Genomic DNA, 18426 nt, shown 5'->3' with positions numbered 1-18426 from the left:
GAATGATGCTCCAAGTTCTCACCCTGGAACCACAACATTCCCATTCTGGTTTGGAATGATGCTCCATCCTCCTGGAGCCATGACATTCCCATTCTTCCTCTGGAGGATTCTCCATCCTCCCACCCCTAGAACCATGACATTCCCTCGGGATAATGCTCCACCCTTCCTAGTGTGGCTCTGTAAGGCACTGTCCCAGCAGGGCTGCTCCAAGGGCATCCCGAGGAGCATTCTAGGAGCTCCAAAGGCACTTGGGAATGTTTTGCTCCAAGGCCTGTGGTCGGATTTGGCCTCGCTCCATCCTCACAGGCAGGATCCAGCTTTTCCCAGCTCCGGGATGGGACCTGGATTTGGAATCTGGGCATTTCAACCATTCCCCATCCATCCAGGCCATGGAATGCTGGAGCACGGGGACACAGAGCTGCCCTTGTTCCATCCCAGCCCCAATCCCGAGGGATCAAACCCTCAGCTCCCAACTCAGCTCCACGAGGCTATTCCCAGCCTCTGTAACAGCCTGGCATCACCAAAATTCCCCCTCACTCTCACCTGTGGTGCTGCTGGGATGGGATTTTCCCAGTGGAAAATCATCCCACAGACCCAAGGACTCATTTTCCCCCAGGAGTTGTGGCCGTTTCTCTTTTTCCCACCCACCAGACCCCTGGGAGCTGCTCGGGACCCTTGGGATGAACCCCTCAGTGCTAGGAGATCCCAGCACGGTGATTCCAGAGGCCGAGGGAAGGGAGTGTGGGATGAAAAACGGCTTTTCCCATCCGCGGGAGGTTCGGTGAGGAACAACAACAGCAGCTTTGGGTTGGAAACATCCCAGTTTGGCAGGAAAAGGCCATTCCTGCCAAAACTCCTGGCAGGAAAACCGTGGCTTGGAACTCTCCCGGCGCTTGTGGGGGAGTTCAGGGAAAAGCAACTTGGCTGGGAATGTTTGAAGCATCCTCCCACATCCTGGTGGGATGCCCAGCTCCAGGGGGGACACCCCAGGGCTGTGACCCAGTGGGACACGAGGACATTTTTCCCTCTCAAACTCCTCTCCACCGCTCAGAGCCAAAACTTTGGGAATCTTTGGCTGCTTGGGGCTGGAGGGGGGGGGGGGGGAGTCCAGGATGCTCCTGGCAGCTCCTGAACATTCCTGGGATCAGGATGAGGATCCCAAAGTGCAGGATGTGTTGAACATCACTCAGGGATGGCTGCTGTCACATCGATGTCCCCAACACCGCTCTCACTTCCAGCACTGCCGGCAAGGCGGGAATTGCGGCGGCTGATCCGTGTTCCCAGGCCGTGTTCCCGCTTTGCGACATCGCTTTGCATTTTGCTCCTCGTTTTTGCACTTTTCACGCTTTTCAGGACCTGAACCATCAGTCCTGGCAGCTGGGGGTGGCAGGAGCCCTCCCCCCCCCACCCCCCCCTTTCCTGCAGCAGGGATGCGGGAGAATGGGAATCGTCTTCCTCCCAAATCCGCAATTCTCCTCCCCAAGGAGTGGCTGTGAGCAGTGACTGAGGGGGGCTATGAGATTCTGAGGAATTCCTGGCTCCCCAAATCCTTCTGGAGGGTTCCCTGAGTTTGGGATGCTCCAGATGGTGGGAGAAGCAGGGGGACAGGCAACACTTGGGATACTGGGGAGTGGGGTATGAGGAAGATGGGAATTCCCAAAACGCCACTGTGGGGTGGTAATGCCACGGTAGGACCCCAGGCAGGGTGGGAGTCACTTTTGCCTCCCTCAACTCCAGGACAGGAATTTCTGGATTTAACCCCTCACAAGAGGTGACAAAGATCCCTATGGAAAATCATTTGCAGGTGTTCCAAGCTGTCCTGGCTCCTTCATTCCCAAACCCTGGCTCTCGGGTGGGGTCCCAGCACAGACCTGGGCCAGCGAGCGGCGACTGCAGCTGCGGAGAGGGCGACACGGGGACACATCTGGGCACAGCTGGGCACGGGGAGCGGGCCCTGGGGACCCCAGCCCCTCCTCTGGGGACCCTACAGAGGCAGCGCTGCTGCAGCCCCTCCCCCCGTTCCGTGCCCCTCACGGTTTGTTTTCCTTTCCTCCGGCTGAGCCGGGGCTGGGAAGAGCCTCTGGAGGAGGGGGGAGCCCGGTGGGACCCCTGGAACAACTCCCGGAGCAGCCCCCTCCTCTCAGTAATGGTTTGCAGCTGCCTCCTCCTCAGCCTCCTCTTCCTCAGGAGGGGCTGGGGGACACCAGGGAAGGGACAGGGACGGCCAGGGAGGGGACACGGGGACAGGAGGGGCTGGGGAACACCTGGGAAGGGACAGGGACAGCCAGGGAGGGGACATGGGGGGCACCATGAGGGGAAGGGGGGAGATGTGTGTGTACAATGGGGCGTGGGGGTGTCCACATGAGTGTGAACATGTGTGGGCGTGTGTGTTCAGGGGTGTGCACACGTGTGTGTGTGTTCATGGGTGTGCAGTGTGTGTGTGTTCATTGGTGTGCACGTGCGTACTCGTGTGCACACACATACGGCTGTACATGTGTGTGTATGCATGTGTGTGCACATGGGTGTGAATGTCTGTGTGTGTGTGTATGCACACGGTGTGTGTTCACAGGTGCGCGCACTGGGTGCACGTGAACACCGTGTGTGCACTTCTGGGTGTGCAAAAGCACACCGTGTGCCGTGTGTGTGAGCAAGAACACGTGTGTATGTGTATGTGTGTGTGGGTGTATTCAAGGACACATGTGTGCCCATGCGGGTGTCTCAGAGGACCTGTACTTGTGCCTGTGTGTGTCCCAGAACACCCGTGTGTGTGTTCCCGTGTGTGTTTGTTCCAGAACACCAGTGTGTGTGTGTGAGTTCCAGAACACCTGTGTGTGTGTGTTCCCGTGTGTGTGTGTATCCCAGAACACCCGTGTGTGTGTGTGTATCCCAGAACACCCGTGTGTGTGTGTTCCAGATCACCCGTGTGTGTGTTCCCGTGTGTGTGTGTGAGTTCCAGATCACCCGTGTGTGTGTTCCCGTGTGTGTGTGTGAGTTCCAGATCACCCGTGTGTGTGTTCCTGTGTGTGTGTGTGTTCCAGAACACCCGTGTGTGTGTGTTCCTGTGTGTGTTTGTTCCAGATCACCCGTGTGTGTGTTCCCGTGTGTGTGTGTGAGTTCCAGATCACCCGTGTGTGTGTTCCTGTGTGTGTGTGTGAGTTCCAGATCACTCCCATGTTCAGGAGCTCGCCTGTACCGACAGGAAACCGAGGTCCGCACTCGGTACCCACGGGTGCCCCCTCCGAGCTCGGGGCTTTCCGGCAGCTCCCGGGGTTTTCCAACCTCAAAATCCCCCCACCAGGGCAACAGCGCTGTGATGGGAAGGGGGACACCGGCGGGACCCCTGGGCTGTGGGAATGGCGGATTTCGGCTGGAATACGGCTGGGAATGCGGGAATTCGGGTGGCACCGCGTCCCCCCTCCCCCGCTGGCACCACGTCCCCGCGGGCGCGCTGCCCTTGGCGGGGCGGGGGGAAGGAAGCGATCCAGCCCTTCCCAGGCTGGGTGGGATCCAGCCCCGCTGCCGGAGCGCCGGCAGGGCCGAGAGAGGGGGGTGGGAGGCTGCACCCCCTGCCCGAGGGGTCCCCTGGGCGTTGAGGTGACCACGGTGTGCTGGGGACAATATTCCTCATCCCACTTCCCACCCGTTTGTCCGCCCCAGCTCCGTGCGGGATATCCGGGACAGAGGTGATGGTGATGATGGTGGGGATGGTGATGAAGATTCCTCTCAGCCCGCTACAGGTCCCGGTCCAGGAAGGCCCAGTTTGTCCCCATAAAGGTTGGGAAAGGACAAACTGGGAGCACTGGGCAGGAGGGGAGGGGCTGCCCGCATCCTGTCCCCAGCTCCCGGCTTGGGCACGTGATGCCACCCCGATGTCCCGGTGGGGGACACGGCTGTCCCCACCGGCTGTGGGTCCGGGCTGGGCTCCGGCCTCACTTCCAGCCGTGGTTCTCTGTCCTCATGCCGGGTTTCCTGTCCCGGCGGCATTTCCATGGGCCGGGCCTCAATTCCCGGAAAGCGCTACCTCATCCCTGTCGGGGCGCCAGGGACGCAAACACGGGCGGAGCCCCCGCCCTTGTCCCTGTCCCCGCTCTCCAGAACCTTCCCCGGCTCTGGGGCAGTGCTGCCAGGCAGGGTTGGGGGGGAGTTTGGGGCACATAGACCCCCAAAAGTCCCAGTACGACCCGGTACAGCTCCAGTATAATCCCAAATGCCGCTCCGACATCCCCTTGCCTGTCCCCTTCGGGGTGAGGACGTGACCTTTTGTCCCCTCCCCAGTGTCCCCCATCAGTGTCACCCCCGTGGTTGCAGCTGGTTCCCTGGCACATCCTGCTCCAGGCCACCACATTCCCGGCCGGGGGATCCTGACCGTGATCCCAATGATCCCAGGGGTTTGATCCCAATGATCCTGATGGTCCCAGTGATCCCAACAAACCAAATTATCCCAACCCTTAATGATCCCGAAATCCCCAATGGTCCAAATGATCCCATCAAACTCAGTGATCCAAATGATCCCAATTTTCCCAATGTTCCAAGCGGTCTCACCGATCCCGATGTTGTCAATAATCCCAACGACTCAAATTATCTCAGTGATCTTAATAATTTAAACTATCCAGACTATCTCAGCCATCCCAACTTCTTCAATGACCCCAGTGATCCAGATGATCCCAATTATCTCAACCATCCCAATTATCTCAGCGCTCCCAAATACCTCGGTGATCCCAACCATCCCAAATATCTCGATAATCAGAACGATCCCAATATTTTGCCCATGCTTTTGAGGCCTCCATGTGTGGATTCTTCCCATTATGGAGATTTTTGGGACTGATAGGATGAACCCTTTGTCTGCCTCCTTCCCTTGGGGTCTCACAGATCTGATCCCAAACCTGGAATACCCCAGCTCTGCTCCCACCCTCAGGATCTCCCACCTCTGATCCCAAATCTGGGATCCCCAGACCAGATCCCACTCCCGGCACCCCCCGGCTCTGCTTCCCGGCACAACCCGATCGAGGATCCCCGTTTGGGAACGGGAACGATCCCGGGGAGGAGAATCCCGGGACAGTCCCGAGCTCTAGAGCTGGGATGGGTCTGGACGTGGGGACAGACGCGCGGGCAGAGCCGATGTCACCCGGCACGCGCAGTGACAAATTCCGGGGGACACTGAGGGATGTGGAGGTGGCGTGTCCCTATCCCGGCCGATCTGGGACCCTTGTCCCCCCCTCGGTGACCGTGGCCGGGTGGAGAGCGCGGAGGTTCCGCTGCCGGCGGGATTGGGGCTGGCCCTGCCTCCTCCTCCTCTTCCTCCTCCTCCTCCTCCTCCCGCTGCTCCCGCTCCCACATCTGCAGCTGGAATTGCAATTTGAGGCGCTGCCTGGGCCGGGACAGGGAGTGGGAGGAAGCCGGAGCGCGGGGGGCTGTGCGGGGCCCCGACGGGGACAGAGCGGCGGGGACAGAGCGGCGGGCAGGGACAGGGACAGGGACAGGGACAGGGACAGGGACAGGGACAGGGACAGGGACAGGGACAGAGCGCGGCCACCGCGGGGGGCGGCCGGAGCCACCAGCCCGAGTGACAAAGCGGGGGCTGCACCGAGGGGTCCTCAACCTGTGTCCCCCCCACCCCCCAGAGCGGTGAGTGGCCGGCGGGGCTGGCGGGGAGCCCGGGGGACGCGGGGACGAGCTCTGTCCCCTGGTCGCGGTGAGGGTGGCACCGTCCCTGGGGTCTCTGCCCGGTTTGGGGACACCGGGGGAGGGGGGGGGGGGGGTTGTGCCAGGACTCGGCGGCCTCTTCACAGTGGGAACTGGGGGGCTGTGAGTACGGGGGGAGTGGGGATGGACGCTCGGACACTGTCCCCGTGTGTCCGGTCCTGGGGGACATCCCTGCGACCATTGGGGACACTGCTGGGACCGTGGGGGACACCACAGGGACAGTGCCAGCACCGTGCCGGGGACACCCCAGGGCGGACCCCGTGTCCCAACCATGGCCGTGGGGACCGGGAAGGGCTCCAGGAAACCCCAAGGGCTTCTCTGCAGGATTTGGGGTGTCCCCAACCCCACAGCCCATACTCAGCCCTGGCACCGCGGGGATGTGGGGACAAACAGCTCCTTCTGTCCCAGCACATCTGGATCGGAGCCTCACAGCTGCCCTGAGCGTCCCGGGTGTCCCGCGGGGACATCTGAGGTTGTGGGGTCAACCCGAGTTGTGGGGACACCCCCAACTGTGGGATCACCCCGAATTTGTGGGATCACCATGCCAGGCCAAGCCGGTGTCCCCGTGCCACTCCTGGCCGTGCCACAACCCCGGTGTCGCTCCTGGCTCCTCCACCCTGATCCCATCCCAAACTTTGTTTCCTTTCCCTGTTTCCGTGAGCCCCCGCAGAGGCGGAAATGGTGGAAAATCCCCAAAATCACCGCTTGGGCTGGAGGGAACCCGAAAGCCACCGGGATCCTTCCCTGGAAGTGACCCCCAGACTTGGGGGCTTCATCCTGTGTCCCCTGGGTGACAACAGCGTGGTCACTGCCCGGTGCTGGGGGACACCTCGGGGGCTCTGGCCACCACCCACACTCCTCGCCGGGGAGGGGACTGGCACCTTGGGGACAAAGGTGACTTTTGGCCACCCATGCCAGCCCCGGAGAAGGATTTTGGCCACCCTGGAGCGTGAGGGTCAGCACAGACCCTGGAGTGACCCCCTGGACACCCACTGTGGCTGTGGGGGGACAGGGAATGACACGGAGCCACCAAGGACTCGGAGCATGGGGTTGGGGACATTGGGGACATCCCTGCCCATCCAATACCACAACCCAAGCTCCAGGCATCCGGAAAAAAACAAAAAAAATCCCAGAACTAGGGGGTTGATTTCTGGAGCGTGTCCCTGCAGGAAAACCTCCTGGAAACTCCCGTTTTGGTGGAGAAGCCCCTGGACCACCCCCAGGACCCCCCCCCTCCCCGTGTGTCACCCCAGGGCCACCAGCACCGCTCCGGGGTGGCCAGAGCTGGACCATCCCCCCCATTCCAGGCAAAGTCTCCCCACCTGCTGCTGGTATCCCGAGGGGAGTTTTTTGGGAAGAGGGGAGGCTGTGGGGGCCGGCAGAGCGTGGGTGGGTTTGGCTCTCCATGAGGCCTCTCCCGATGAGCTCAGCCCTATCCTGAGCCTCTGGATTTGTGGGATGGAGCTGGTCCAGGCCGGGTCACAATCCCTGGGAAGAGCTGGGATCCCTTTGGCCACCGAGTTTCCATTATGGGATTTTTCCTAAATAACCCCCCCTCCATGAATTAAAGGGTTTTGGGTGAAGGTAAAAACGCTCAGGAGCAGCGATTTCCACACATCTGTGCCCTGCACATCTGTATCCTGCACATCTGTCCCACCTGCTCGGTGACAGGAATGTGGGTCCCTGTCCCCACAGTGGCTGTGACAGCTGGGGACACCCTGGACAGTGACAATCACGTGGGCCCCAAACTGGGAAAGCTGCTCCCAAACCCTGTTGTCATCTGGGATTTGGGGTCCCCTCCTGCCAGCCCCACGAACCCCAGCCTCGTCCCCTGTGTGGTTTCTTTTTGGGGGTGACACTGAATGGACACCGTGGCCACCCCACGCCACCGAGGGGACAGAGGGATGGATTTTGTCCCTTTCTTTTCCAGGCGGGCAGTGAGGCCATGGCGATGCTCCTGGAGCCCGGGATGCAGAGCCTGCGGATGGGTAAGGATGTCCCCAGGGGGTGGCACTGGCTGGGATGTCCCCTGACCTCCCCCAGATGATCATTCCGTGTCCAGGTCCCTTGCTGTCCCCTCTCTGTGTCCCCTCTGCAGCTCCTGTGCTGGGGTAACCAGAACCAGCTGTAGGAGGAAACCCGATCCCGCCTCTGAAACCTCATCCCGCCATCCCAAACCTCATCCTTCCATCCCAAACCTGATCCCTCCATCCCAGACCTCATCCCATCACAACCCCAAACCTGATCCCGCCATCACCCCAAACCCGAGCCTGCCATCCCAAAACAAGCCAGGATTGTGGAGGCCATGGCAGGAATTACACTCCCCGCTCCCCCCCGACCCTGATCTTTATCCACAGGAATGAGGTTTCATGTCCAAGGCTCTCCAGAGCCCCCCGGGGGGGTCACCGATCCCCCCGGCTCTGTCGCACGCGGAGGCGGCCGAGAGACCGTTCCCATTTGTCTGGGATCAAATATTTATGGGACAGACAGGGATACAGGGAAAGGCACTTATGGAGCGGGTGCAGGGGACAGCAGGCGTGTCAACTCTGGGGGTGGGGGAACACGGCAGTCGCTGTCCCCAACTCTGTGATGTGGCTCTTCTCCAGACTTGGAGAATGAGGATCAGACTGATCTCAATCCCGATCCCAATCCCAATCACAACCTTGCAGCTGCTGCTGGGGGATCCCAGAACATTCCCAGAGTGCTTCCTGGGGCTCCTGAGCTTCCCAAGGGTGTCCAGTGGTTGTCCCAATGCAAATTGGTGGCACTGGAAGCCAGGGTGGGTTTGTCTAGACTGGTGAAGGAGAGAGGGAGTTTTGCTCTTCCCAGAGGAGCCTCCTGTTCCCAAATCTCTCCAACCACGGAGCCTCCTGTTCCCAAATCTCTCCAGAGCCCATCTGGGGGTGGGTGTTGCTCATCCCTGCTCCCCTGGCCCCGATCCCGGCAGGATCCCAGCAGGACTGGCAATCCCAAAGCTCAGGTTTTGCAGCTGACAGTTCCTTCACCTCCCCAGGTGTCACCACCCGGACCCCCACCCCCTTCCCAACACTTTTCCCCATCCCAATCCTGTGGGAAAGCCGCTCTGTCAGCTCCCGCAGCTCATTCTAGCTGGAGCCGGTCCAGGGGCTCTTTCGTGGCCAGTCATTAATTAATGCCGGTTGCTAATTGGAGCCAGGTGCCCGGGACAGAGTGGGTGGGACAGCCCCGTGTCCCCCGGTGTGGGGCGGGGACTCTGGGGCTCATCCCATCCCATCCCATCCCATCCCATCCCATCCCATCCCATCCCATCCCATCCCATCCCATCCCATCCCATCCCATCCCAATTCTGGGATCACCGAGGGTCCCCGAGGCTGAAATTCTGCTGCTGGAGGGGACAGGGGTGGCTGGTGGCTCCGGGAGGAGGAAGAGGAGGAGGGAAAATCCACTGTGCCCGTGATCCCTGAGGTCCCCACCCCCAGATTTTGGGATCATACAGAACTTCCAGGGTCTCCAGAGAACCTGGATGTTCTGGAGCGTGGGTGGGGGTCTGAGCTGGACCCACCCTCCCCTCACTGATTCTCCGTGGATTTGAAACACAGACACTTCCTTTCCCTCTTTCCAAGTTTTCCCTCATTCCCACTGAATCCAGACCTTCCAGCTGCTGGCCTGGAGCAGCTTCCCCATCCCTGGAAATGTCCTAGGCCATGTTGGAGCCACCTGGGATAATGGAATGTGTCCCTGCCCATGGATGGGGTGGCACTGGATGGGATTTAGGGACCTTCCAACTCCAATCATCCCACAGTTCCATGATTTTATAAACTCCACATCTGGAGGTCCCAGAGTGACTCTGTCCCCTCCACCCTGGATCCACCTCCATCAGGATGTCCTGGGTGGTCTCTCCTTGGGGAAGGGTCTTCGGGAAGGGGCTGGGATCCCTTCCTGCCTGGATCCATCTCCATTGGGATGTCCCGGGTGGTGTCTCCTTGGAGAAGGGTCTTTGGGGGCATTGGGGTCCCCCAGAGTCACCCGTCCGTGTCCCCAGGTGCCAACGGTGAGTGGTGTCCAACGCCGTCCCCGCCCGGCTCCCCGGGGACACCCCACAGCTGCAGCATCGCCCCACTGACACCTTCCCAGTCACCGGTAAGTGCGGGACCAGTAAGGCCAGTGTGGAGTCCCAGTAAGATCATTACGGTGTTCCCAGTAAGGTTGTTATGAAGTTGCAGTATGGCCATTGTGGGGTCCCCAGTAAAGCCATTGGGGGTTCCCTGTAACTCAGTTTTGGGGTCCCAGTTAAGGCCATTACAGGGTTCCCAGTAAGGCCAGTGTGGGGTACTGGTAAGGCCATTGTGGGATTCCCAGCAAGGTCACTATGAAGTACCAGTATGGCCACTGTGGGTTCCCAGTAAGGCCATTGTGGGGTTCCCAGTAAGGCCACTGTGGGGTTCCCAGTAAGGCAGTTTTGGGGGTCCCAGTAAGGCCATTGTGGGGTCCCTGGGGGTTGCTGGGGTCTGTCCCTCTGTCCTTTCCTCCTCTGGTCCTTCCCCAGTTGCTGCTCTCCCTCCCTTCCCAGTCCAGCTTCCTCCCCCTCAGTCCCACAGGACGGGTCAGTCTATCCCCAGGACCTTTATCCATGGGATTTTCAGGATGGAGGTGTTTTCCAGCTCTGGAATGATCCACCAGGAAAAGTTTAACCCCACAAAACTCCTGCGCTCATCTGGGGCTGCTGGGTGTGGGAGGCCACGTTCCAGAGCCAGATCCTCCCAGGAGTTCCTTGTGCCTGCACATTCCTGCGTCTCTTCCCTGCTGATCCCGGCGTTTTTCCTGGCCAGCACTTATCAAATCTGGGGACACTAAAAGTTAACGAGGCTTTCAGCTTCCCGTGGTGACACGGGGACAGGGCCTTGTCGCATCCTTACGGCTTCTTTGGCACGGAGATGGCCCCAGAGGGAAGGGACAGGAAAAGTGTGGGAGCAGCAATGGGAACATCCCAAAACACCTGAGCCAGGGGGATTTTCAGCTGGGTGACCCTTGGGGACACCTGGAACAAGATGAGATTGGACACAGGGAAAGGTTTTGGCTGGGTGACACATGGAGACGTGGGATGATGTCACCTAGTCCAAGCTGGGGAGCAGGGAAGAGTTTGGGCTCAGTGACCGATGGGGACACATAGAGCAATGTCCTTTGGACTGAGACCAGACACAGGGAAGGATTTTGGGAATCTCGGCTCTTATTTCAGGGTCTGAGTGAGGGGGGGTCAGCACAATGAAACCACAACCCCCCAACCACCCCAGCATCTCCCGTGGGCATCCAACCCTCTCCAGAGCTGCCAAAATCCCTGTGTCCCATGGGAACTGCCTTGGGGAATGGCTGCAGCCACCCCGTGGAGTACTGGAGATGCTTTTCCCAATGAGCTGGAGATGCGTAAAGAGAGCAATCACCAATCGGGGAATCGCCAGATTGGGCAAAAATCCTGGAAATATCCTGAAAATCCTAAGAAAACAAAATTCTTCCTGGGTTTTTTACCACTTTTCTGGAATCACCCAGTCCCAGTTGATCCCATTCCTTGCCTTCCAGCGGAGTGAGGCGCGTTCCCAGCAGACCCTGTCCTTCTCCGTGGTGGTGGCCATTGACTTTGGCACCACCTCCAGTGGTTACGCCTTCAGCTTCACCAGTGACCCTGAGGCCATCCACATGATGAGGTGAGCACCTGACAGAGGCCCTGGAGCTGGGAAAGGATTTTGACGGTCCCAAAAGGGGTCAGAAGTTGGGTTGGTGGGAGATGATTCCTGGCAGCAGTGGGTGGAAAGTATGGAATGAGGGGTACTCCAAGAACTGGAGCTCCTCTGCTGCAGAGTCAGGATGGGACAGTTGGGAATGTTCCCCTGGAGAAGGAAAAATTCCAGGGAATGCTCAGAGTCCCTTGCAGGGCTCCAGGAGAGCTGGAGAGGGACTGGGGACAAGGCATGGAGAGACAGGACACAGGGAATGGCTTCCACTGGGAAAGGGGACATTGGGCTGGGATCTTGGGAAGGAATTGCTGCCTGGGAGGGTGGGGAGGGGCTGGGCTGGAATTCCCAGATTTGCTGTGGCTGTCCATGGATCCCTGGCAGTTTCCAAGTCCTGGTTGGATGGATTTGGATCCACCTGGGATGAGGGAAGTTATCTCTGCCACGGCAGGGGGGCGGCACTGGGTGGTCTTCAAGGTCCTTCCCAACTCAAACCAGTCTGGAATTCCATGAAAATTCCTCGGAGGATGGAGTGGGATCACCCCTCCTCCTTTGTCCCCCTTCAGTGTCCTTCAGACCGCGCCCATAGTAATGAATTAAACCTGGCAGGACCCATTCCTGGAAGTTCACCTGCTCCAGCTCCTCTTTGCAGGAAATGGGAAGGGGGGGACCCAGGCGTGGCCAACCAGAAGACCCCCACCAGCCTCCTGCTGACCCCGGAGGGGACATTCCACAGCTTCGGCTACACCGCCCGCGATTACTACCACGACCTGGACCCCGAGGAGGCCCGCGAGTGGTTCTACTTTGAGAAGTTTAAGATGAAGATCCACAGCACCAGCGTGAGTCCCTGCTCCCATCCTGATGTTCCCAGAGGGATCCTGGCCAGGCTGTGAATTGAAATGTTGGGGAAAAAACCCCTGTTTTAGGGGGTGAATTTGGGGTTCTCTCATCCAGCTTCTCCAGGGTGGGTGGAAGCTGCACAAAGCTTCAGGTGCCTGAGCTCCTTGGGCACAGAAGTAGGAGTAAATTCCTGAGGTTTGGAGGTGGATCCGGCCACCTCCCAGCCCCTCGTGTGATCCATTTGCTGCTCCCGGCAGGATCTGACCATGAAAACCGAGCTGGAAGCTGTCAATGGAAAGAAGATGCCGGCGCTGGAGGTGTTTGCCCACGCGCTGCGCTTCTTCAAGCAGCATGCGGTGCAGGTGGGGCCACCTCCATCCCTCCTCCTTCCCAGATGGAATCCTCTGTGTCCTCTCTGCGCGTTCCATGGGAGGGTGGGGAGGACCTGGAATGGAATTCCCAGAGGAACTGTGGCTGCCCTATCCCTGGGAATGTCCAAGGCCAGGTTGGACACTGGGGCTTGGAGCCACCTGGGATAGTGGGAGGTGTCCCTGTGTGGGACTGGATGGGATTTAAGGTCCCACCCAACCCCAAACATTCCATGATTCACCGGGAGCCCTCAGGCATCACCTCCTGCTTGTGCTCTGGCAGGAGCTGAAGGACCAGTGCCCGTCCCTGCCCGAGAGCGATGCCATCCGCTGGGTCCTGACCGTGCCGGCCATCTGGAAGCAGCCGGCCAAGCAGTTCATGAGAGAAGCAGCCTACAAGGTGGGGGGACTCCGGAGGGTGACCATGTGGTGACCCTCACAGAGGCTGTGGTCTCTGGGGTATCCCTTTCCTCCCTCAAACTGAATTCCTACTGCCAGAGGACAGGGTTAGGTTGGATTTTGGGAAGGAATTCCTGGCTGGGAGGGTGGGGAAGGGATGGGATGGAATTCCCAGATTTTCTGTGGTTGCCCCTGGATCCCTGGCAGTGTCCAAGGCCAGGTTGGACCCACCTGGGACAGTGGGAGGTGTCCCTGCCCATGGATGGGGTGGGATGAGATTTAAGGTCTTTTCCCACCCAAACCAACCAGAAGTTGTTGGGTGGGTGGGTGCATAATTTGCCAGGTGGGTGGTTAAGTGAGTGGTTGGGTGGTTGGTTGAATTGTTCAATGGTTGGGCGGTTGGTTTGGTGGTGGTGTCATCAGTTGAGCAGTTGGTTGGTGGAGAGTTTGGGTTGTTGGTTTCAATGTGTTGGTTGAGCGGTTGATTGGTTGGGTGGGGAGGTTGTTTGTTGGGTGGTTGGGTCAAGGGCTGGATGGTTGCGTGGTTGGTTGGGTGGCAAGATCATTGTTTGGGTGGTTGGATGCATTTATGGCAGGTTGGGTGTTGGTTTGGTGTTTGGGTGGTTGGTTTGGTATTTGGGTGGCTGGTTTGGTGTTTGGGTGGCTGGTTTGGTGTTTGGGCTGTTGGTTGAGCTGTTGGGTCATGAGTTGGGTGCTCAATTGGCCGCTTGAGTTTTTGGGTGAATATCCAGATGTTTGGCGAATGTTACGTCCTCCAGCATTCCACAATTCCAGACCCGTGCGAACACCGAGGGGACCATGGGGACACACCCTGGGACCCCCCCAGTGCCCGTCTCCTCCCCGCCGTGTCACCGCGTGTCCCCGCAGGCCGGGCTGGTGTCCCCGGAGACGCCGGAGCAGCTGCTGATCGCGCTGGAGCCCGAGGCCGCCTCCATTTACTGCCGGAAGCTGCGGCTGCACCAACTGATCGAGCTGAGCTGCCGGCCCCCGGCCAACGGGGCCGAGCCCCCACACCCCATCGACTCCAGCTTCCGGCAGGGTGAGGGGCGCAGGGAGCGGGGTCGGGACAGGGCCGGGGGCTGGAGGAACCGGGAATGGGATCTGGGCGTGTGTGCCAGGTCTGGAGGGTTCATCAGTGCCGTGGCTGGGGAAATCCCCAGAGACCTCATGGCCAGAGATCCCATGGCCAGAGATCCCATTCGTAGAGACTCCCCGTCCCCAGAAACCCCCCGTTCTCAGAGACCCCATTCCCAGAGACTTCCCATCCTCACACCCCCATTCCCAGCCCCCCTGTCTCCAGAGACCCCATTCCCAGAGCCCCCATCCCCAGAAACCCCATTCCTGGAGACTGCATTCCCAGAGACTTCCCATCCTCACACCCCCATCCCCAGAGACTCCATCCCCAGACACCCCATTCCCAGGCCCCCATTCCCAGAGACCCCATTCCCAAAGCCCCCATTCCCAGACCCCCATTCCCAAACCCCCCTGTCCCTAGACCCCCCATTCCCAAAGACCCCATTCCCAGAGACTCCATTCCCCCCCTCCTCAAATCCAGGACATTTTTTCCTGCTTTCCCAGAAGCCTTCAAGCCATGTCCCCTTCCTGCCACCTTGGCCACCACCCTGTGTCCCTGGGCCACCTCCAGGGACTGTCCCCCCATGGATGGGATCCTGGACTTTAGTGGGACAGCCCCAGTTTTCCCAGCTTGGACAAAGCCCTGGAACTGGGATGTGCTGATGGCGATCCTAAATGGAGATCTGGGGTCCCATGGGATTTCTGGGTTTGCCCGATCTTATCCCAAGGATGAGGAATCATCCACGTGCCAAAAATATCCCAGGACAACCCCACCTTTCCCAGCTCATCCCGGCCCTTCTGGGGGGCTTTGATGTCCCTGGGATTGGGGAAGCAGAGGAAGCCCCTCCCGGGCTGTGGGGTGGGGGCAGAGGTGGCATCACCCAGGGTGGGCACAGGGAAATCCCATGGGATCCGCTGGGATCCTTTGGGATCCCAGCAGGTCAGCGGGAAAACTGGATCAGCCCATCCAGGGTGGAGGGGAGAGGTTACCAGTGCTCCCAGTACAGATCCCACAGCGGGAATGGGGCAGATAACGGGCAATGGGGCGGATCCAAGGAAATGGGGTGGATCCCATGAAAATAGGGGGGATGCTGACTCCAGTGCTGATCCCTGGCTCGGTCCCCAGCCCGGGAGCAGCTCCGGCGATCCCGGCACAGCCGAACTTTCCTGGTGGAGTCGGGAGTGGGAGAGCTCTGGTCGGAGATGCAGGCAGGTACGAGGGGATCGACAAGGATGGGGGGGGGTGGGGGGGGGTGCGGGTTTCCCACTGGAGATTCCCAGATCCCGGGATCCCCCTGGATGTCCCCTTGGTGGCAGAGCCACCCCCAATCACCCATAGGTTCTCCTGCCATGGGGGTGACACGGTTGGGGTCTGTCCCTTGACCCCACAGTAGGGGTGGCGTCTCCCTGCCACCATCCCATCCTTTTGTGTCTCCACATCCCTTCCCAATTCCCAGTATTTTGGTACGAGATCCATTTTCCCTGGGAAAACGCAGCCCTGTGTCCCCGCGGCTACTCCCACCCCGCGGGTGGGTGTCGCGGGGGGGGTCACCCAGCACTGCCACCCTGTCGCTGTCCCCCCCTTCCCCCCGCAGGTGACAGGTACATCGTGGCCGATTGCGGCGGGGGCACGGTGGATTTGACCGTACACCAGATCGAGAAGCCGCAGGGGACACTGAAGGAGCTCTACAAAGCCTCGGGTGGGATGAGGATCCCTATCCATCCTTTTTCCCTCTGTTCCGGGATGCTCCCGGGACCCCAAATCCGGGCTGGGACCCCAAACCCTCACTGGGACCCTGGTGGCGGGTGGGGATGTGGCTCCACCTGGTGGCGGCGGGGAGAAGTGCAAGAGGAGCCGGCGACAGAGAAGGAACAGAGGGACAGGGGGTGGATTTTTGGGGACAAGGTGGGATAGGGAGGATGGGGATGGTGGGTGATGGGGGACAGAGGGACAAGGGGTTGGGGTGGAGAGAACAGGAGCGTGTGAGGGACCTGAGGACATGGATGCCACAAGGACATTGGGATTTGGAACACGGGGACATGTTGGTAGGGGATCCCATGAGGTTTTTTGGGGACGTGGGGATGTGGGGGACGTGGGACATGGAGATGTGTGTGCCACAGGGACATGGGGGACATGAGGGAGACGAGGACGTGGGGATGGGGGACATGAGGGACACGGGAATGTGGAGGATGAGGGGACATGGTGTAGTGGGGGACATGGGGGATATGGAGGACATGGGGGGACGCAGAGGTGGGGGACATGATGGGAGACATAGGAGAGACGGGGACATGGTGATGGTGGACATGGGAATATGGGGCACATAAGGACATGGAGACGTGGGAGAACACGGTGATGGGGGACACGGCTACCATGGAGACACGGCTACGAGTTGGGCCACCTCCTGACCCCACCCTTGTCCCTCAGGAGGTCCCTACGGGGCCGTGGGTGTGGACTTGGCCTTCGAGAATCTTCTGTGCCACATCTTCGGGGACGATTTCATCGCCACCTTCAAGGCCAAGCGTCCGGCGGCCTGGGTGGATCTGACCATCGCCTTCGAGGCACGGAAGCGCGCGGCCGCCCCGAGCCGCTCCAGCCCCCTCAACATCTCCCTGCCCTTCTCCTTCATCGACTTCTACCGCAAACACCGCGGCCACAACGTTGAGACCGCGCTCCGCAAGAGCAAGTGAGGGGTGACGGGGGTTGGGGACATCTCGGTGACAAGGAGGGAGCAGGGTTGGGGTGGGAGTGGGGGGAAAGGTGGGATAGGGGTGGTGGTGTGGGAAGGGGGAGGACAGGGAAAGGTCAGGTGGAAGTTCCTGGTCACCACCGGGTCCCCTGTCTGTCCCCAGTGTCAACCTGGTGAAGTGGTCGTCCCAAGGGATGCTACGGATGTCCCCCGAGGCCATGAACGAGCTGTTCCAGCCAACCATCACTCACATCATCCAGCACATCGGTGGGGCCTGGGGTCCATGGGCAACCCCTGTCCCTGTCCCACCCCCTATCCCTGGGATCACTGCCCATCCCCGGCACCTTCCCTGTTACTGTGAGCTCCCCATTCCTGGGACACTCTCCCCATTCCTGGGAGTCCCACCACCCCTGGAATCCTTCCTGTCCTTGGGACCACCCCTGTCCCTATGAGAACCCCCACCCTCGAGACCATCCCATGCCTGAGACATCCCCCCCCATCCCTGGGACCATCCCACATTCTGGGACTCCCTTTGTCCTTAGGACCCCACCCCTGTCCCAGGGACCCTCCTGTGACTGGGACCCCCCCTCCAACCCTGGGAACGTCCCTGTCCCTGGAATCCCCCTTGCCCCTGGAACCCCATTGTCCCTGGGATCCCCCATTCCTGGAACTCTCCCTGTCACTGGATCCCCATTGTCCCTGGAACCTCACTGTCCCTAGGACCCTCCCTATCCCTGGAACCCCACTCCTTCCCTTGAGCCGCCCCCATTCCTGGACTCCCCTCACCCCTATCCCCCATCACCCCCATCCCTTCCCCACCAGCACAATCCCAAACCTCCCCTTTTACCCCCTACTCCAGACACCCTCCTGAAGAAACCCGAGGTCCAAGGAATCAAATTCCTGTTCCTGGTGGGCGGCTTCGCCGAGTCAGCCATGCTGCAGCGGGCGGTGCAGGCCGCCTTCGGCCACTGCTGCCGGGTCATCGTCCCGCAGGACGTGGGGCTGACCATCCTCAAAGGGGCCGTGCTCTTCGGCCTGGACCCCGGCGTGGTGCGGGTGCGCCGCTCCCCGCTCACCTACGGCGTGGGGGTCCTCAACAAATTCGTGGAAGGGAAGCACCCGCGGGAGAAGCTGCTGGTCAAGGAGGGCAAGAACTGGTGCACCGACATCTTCGAGAAGTTTGTGACCGTGGACCAGTCGGTGGCGTTGGGCGAGGTGGTCCAGAGGAGCTATTGCCCGGCCAGGCCGGGCCAGCGCCGGACCATCATCAACATCTACTGCTGTGACACGGATGACGTGGTGTACATCACCGATCCCGGCGTCAGGAAGTGCGGCACCATCAGCCTGGAGCTGGGGGACGAGGGGGACGCGGGCCCGGCGCGGGGCCGGCGCGAGATCCGCACCAGCATGCAGTTCGGGGACACCGAAATCAAGGTGACGGCGCTGGACACGCGCACGGCTCGCAGCGTGAGGGCCACCATCGACTTCCTGTCCAACTGAGATTCTTTGTCACTGTGGGGACACCCCCAGGACCTGTCACCATCGACTTCCTGTCCAGCTGAGGGGATGTGCCACCATTGACTTCCTCTCCAACTGAGACTACCCAGGATGGTCACCATCGACTTCCTG

At 60.2% G+C, this 18426-nt stretch overlaps 1 protein-coding gene across 1 annotated transcript; it reads left to right on the top strand.

Annotated features, from left to right (window-relative positions):
• Positions 1–7648: 7648 nt before the first annotated feature.
• Positions 7649–18297, top strand: HSPA12B (heat shock protein family A (Hsp70) member 12B). The gene is made up of 12 exons (XM_062493251.1): positions 7649–7691; positions 9725–9822; positions 11257–11381; positions 12061–12247; positions 12506–12610; positions 12900–13016; positions 13904–14075; positions 15237–15323; positions 15706–15810; positions 16536–16794; positions 16961–17064; positions 17657–18297. The coding sequence occupies exons 1-12, from the start codon at positions 7649–7651 to the stop codon at positions 18295–18297; spliced, it is 2043 nt and encodes a 680-aa protein (XP_062349235.1).
• The last annotated feature ends 129 nt before the right edge of the window (positions 18298–18426 follow it).

Source organism: Cinclus cinclus, chromosome 5, assembly GCF_963662255.1.
Source record: "Cinclus cinclus chromosome 5, bCinCin1.1, whole genome shotgun sequence".
Lineage (NCBI taxonomy): Eukaryota > Metazoa > Chordata > Aves > Passeriformes > Cinclidae > Cinclus > Cinclus cinclus.
This window is presented reverse-complemented; position numbering and strand designations above follow the sequence as displayed.

Bases quoted from the DNA above. Each gene is read 5' to 3' on its own strand.
- HSPA12B (XM_062493251.1), top strand. From the start codon at position 7,649: ATGGCGATGCTCCTGGAGCCCGGGATGCAGAGCCTGCGGATGG. The intron at 9,823-11,256 runs GTAAGTGCGGGA...CTTGCCTTCCAG, and splicing joins TGACACCTTCCCAGTCACCG to CGGAGTGAGGCGCGTTCCCA. The intron at 15,324-15,705 runs GTACGAGGGGAT...TTCCCCCCGCAG, and splicing joins CTGGTCGGAGATGCAGGCAG to GTGACAGGTACATCGTGGCC.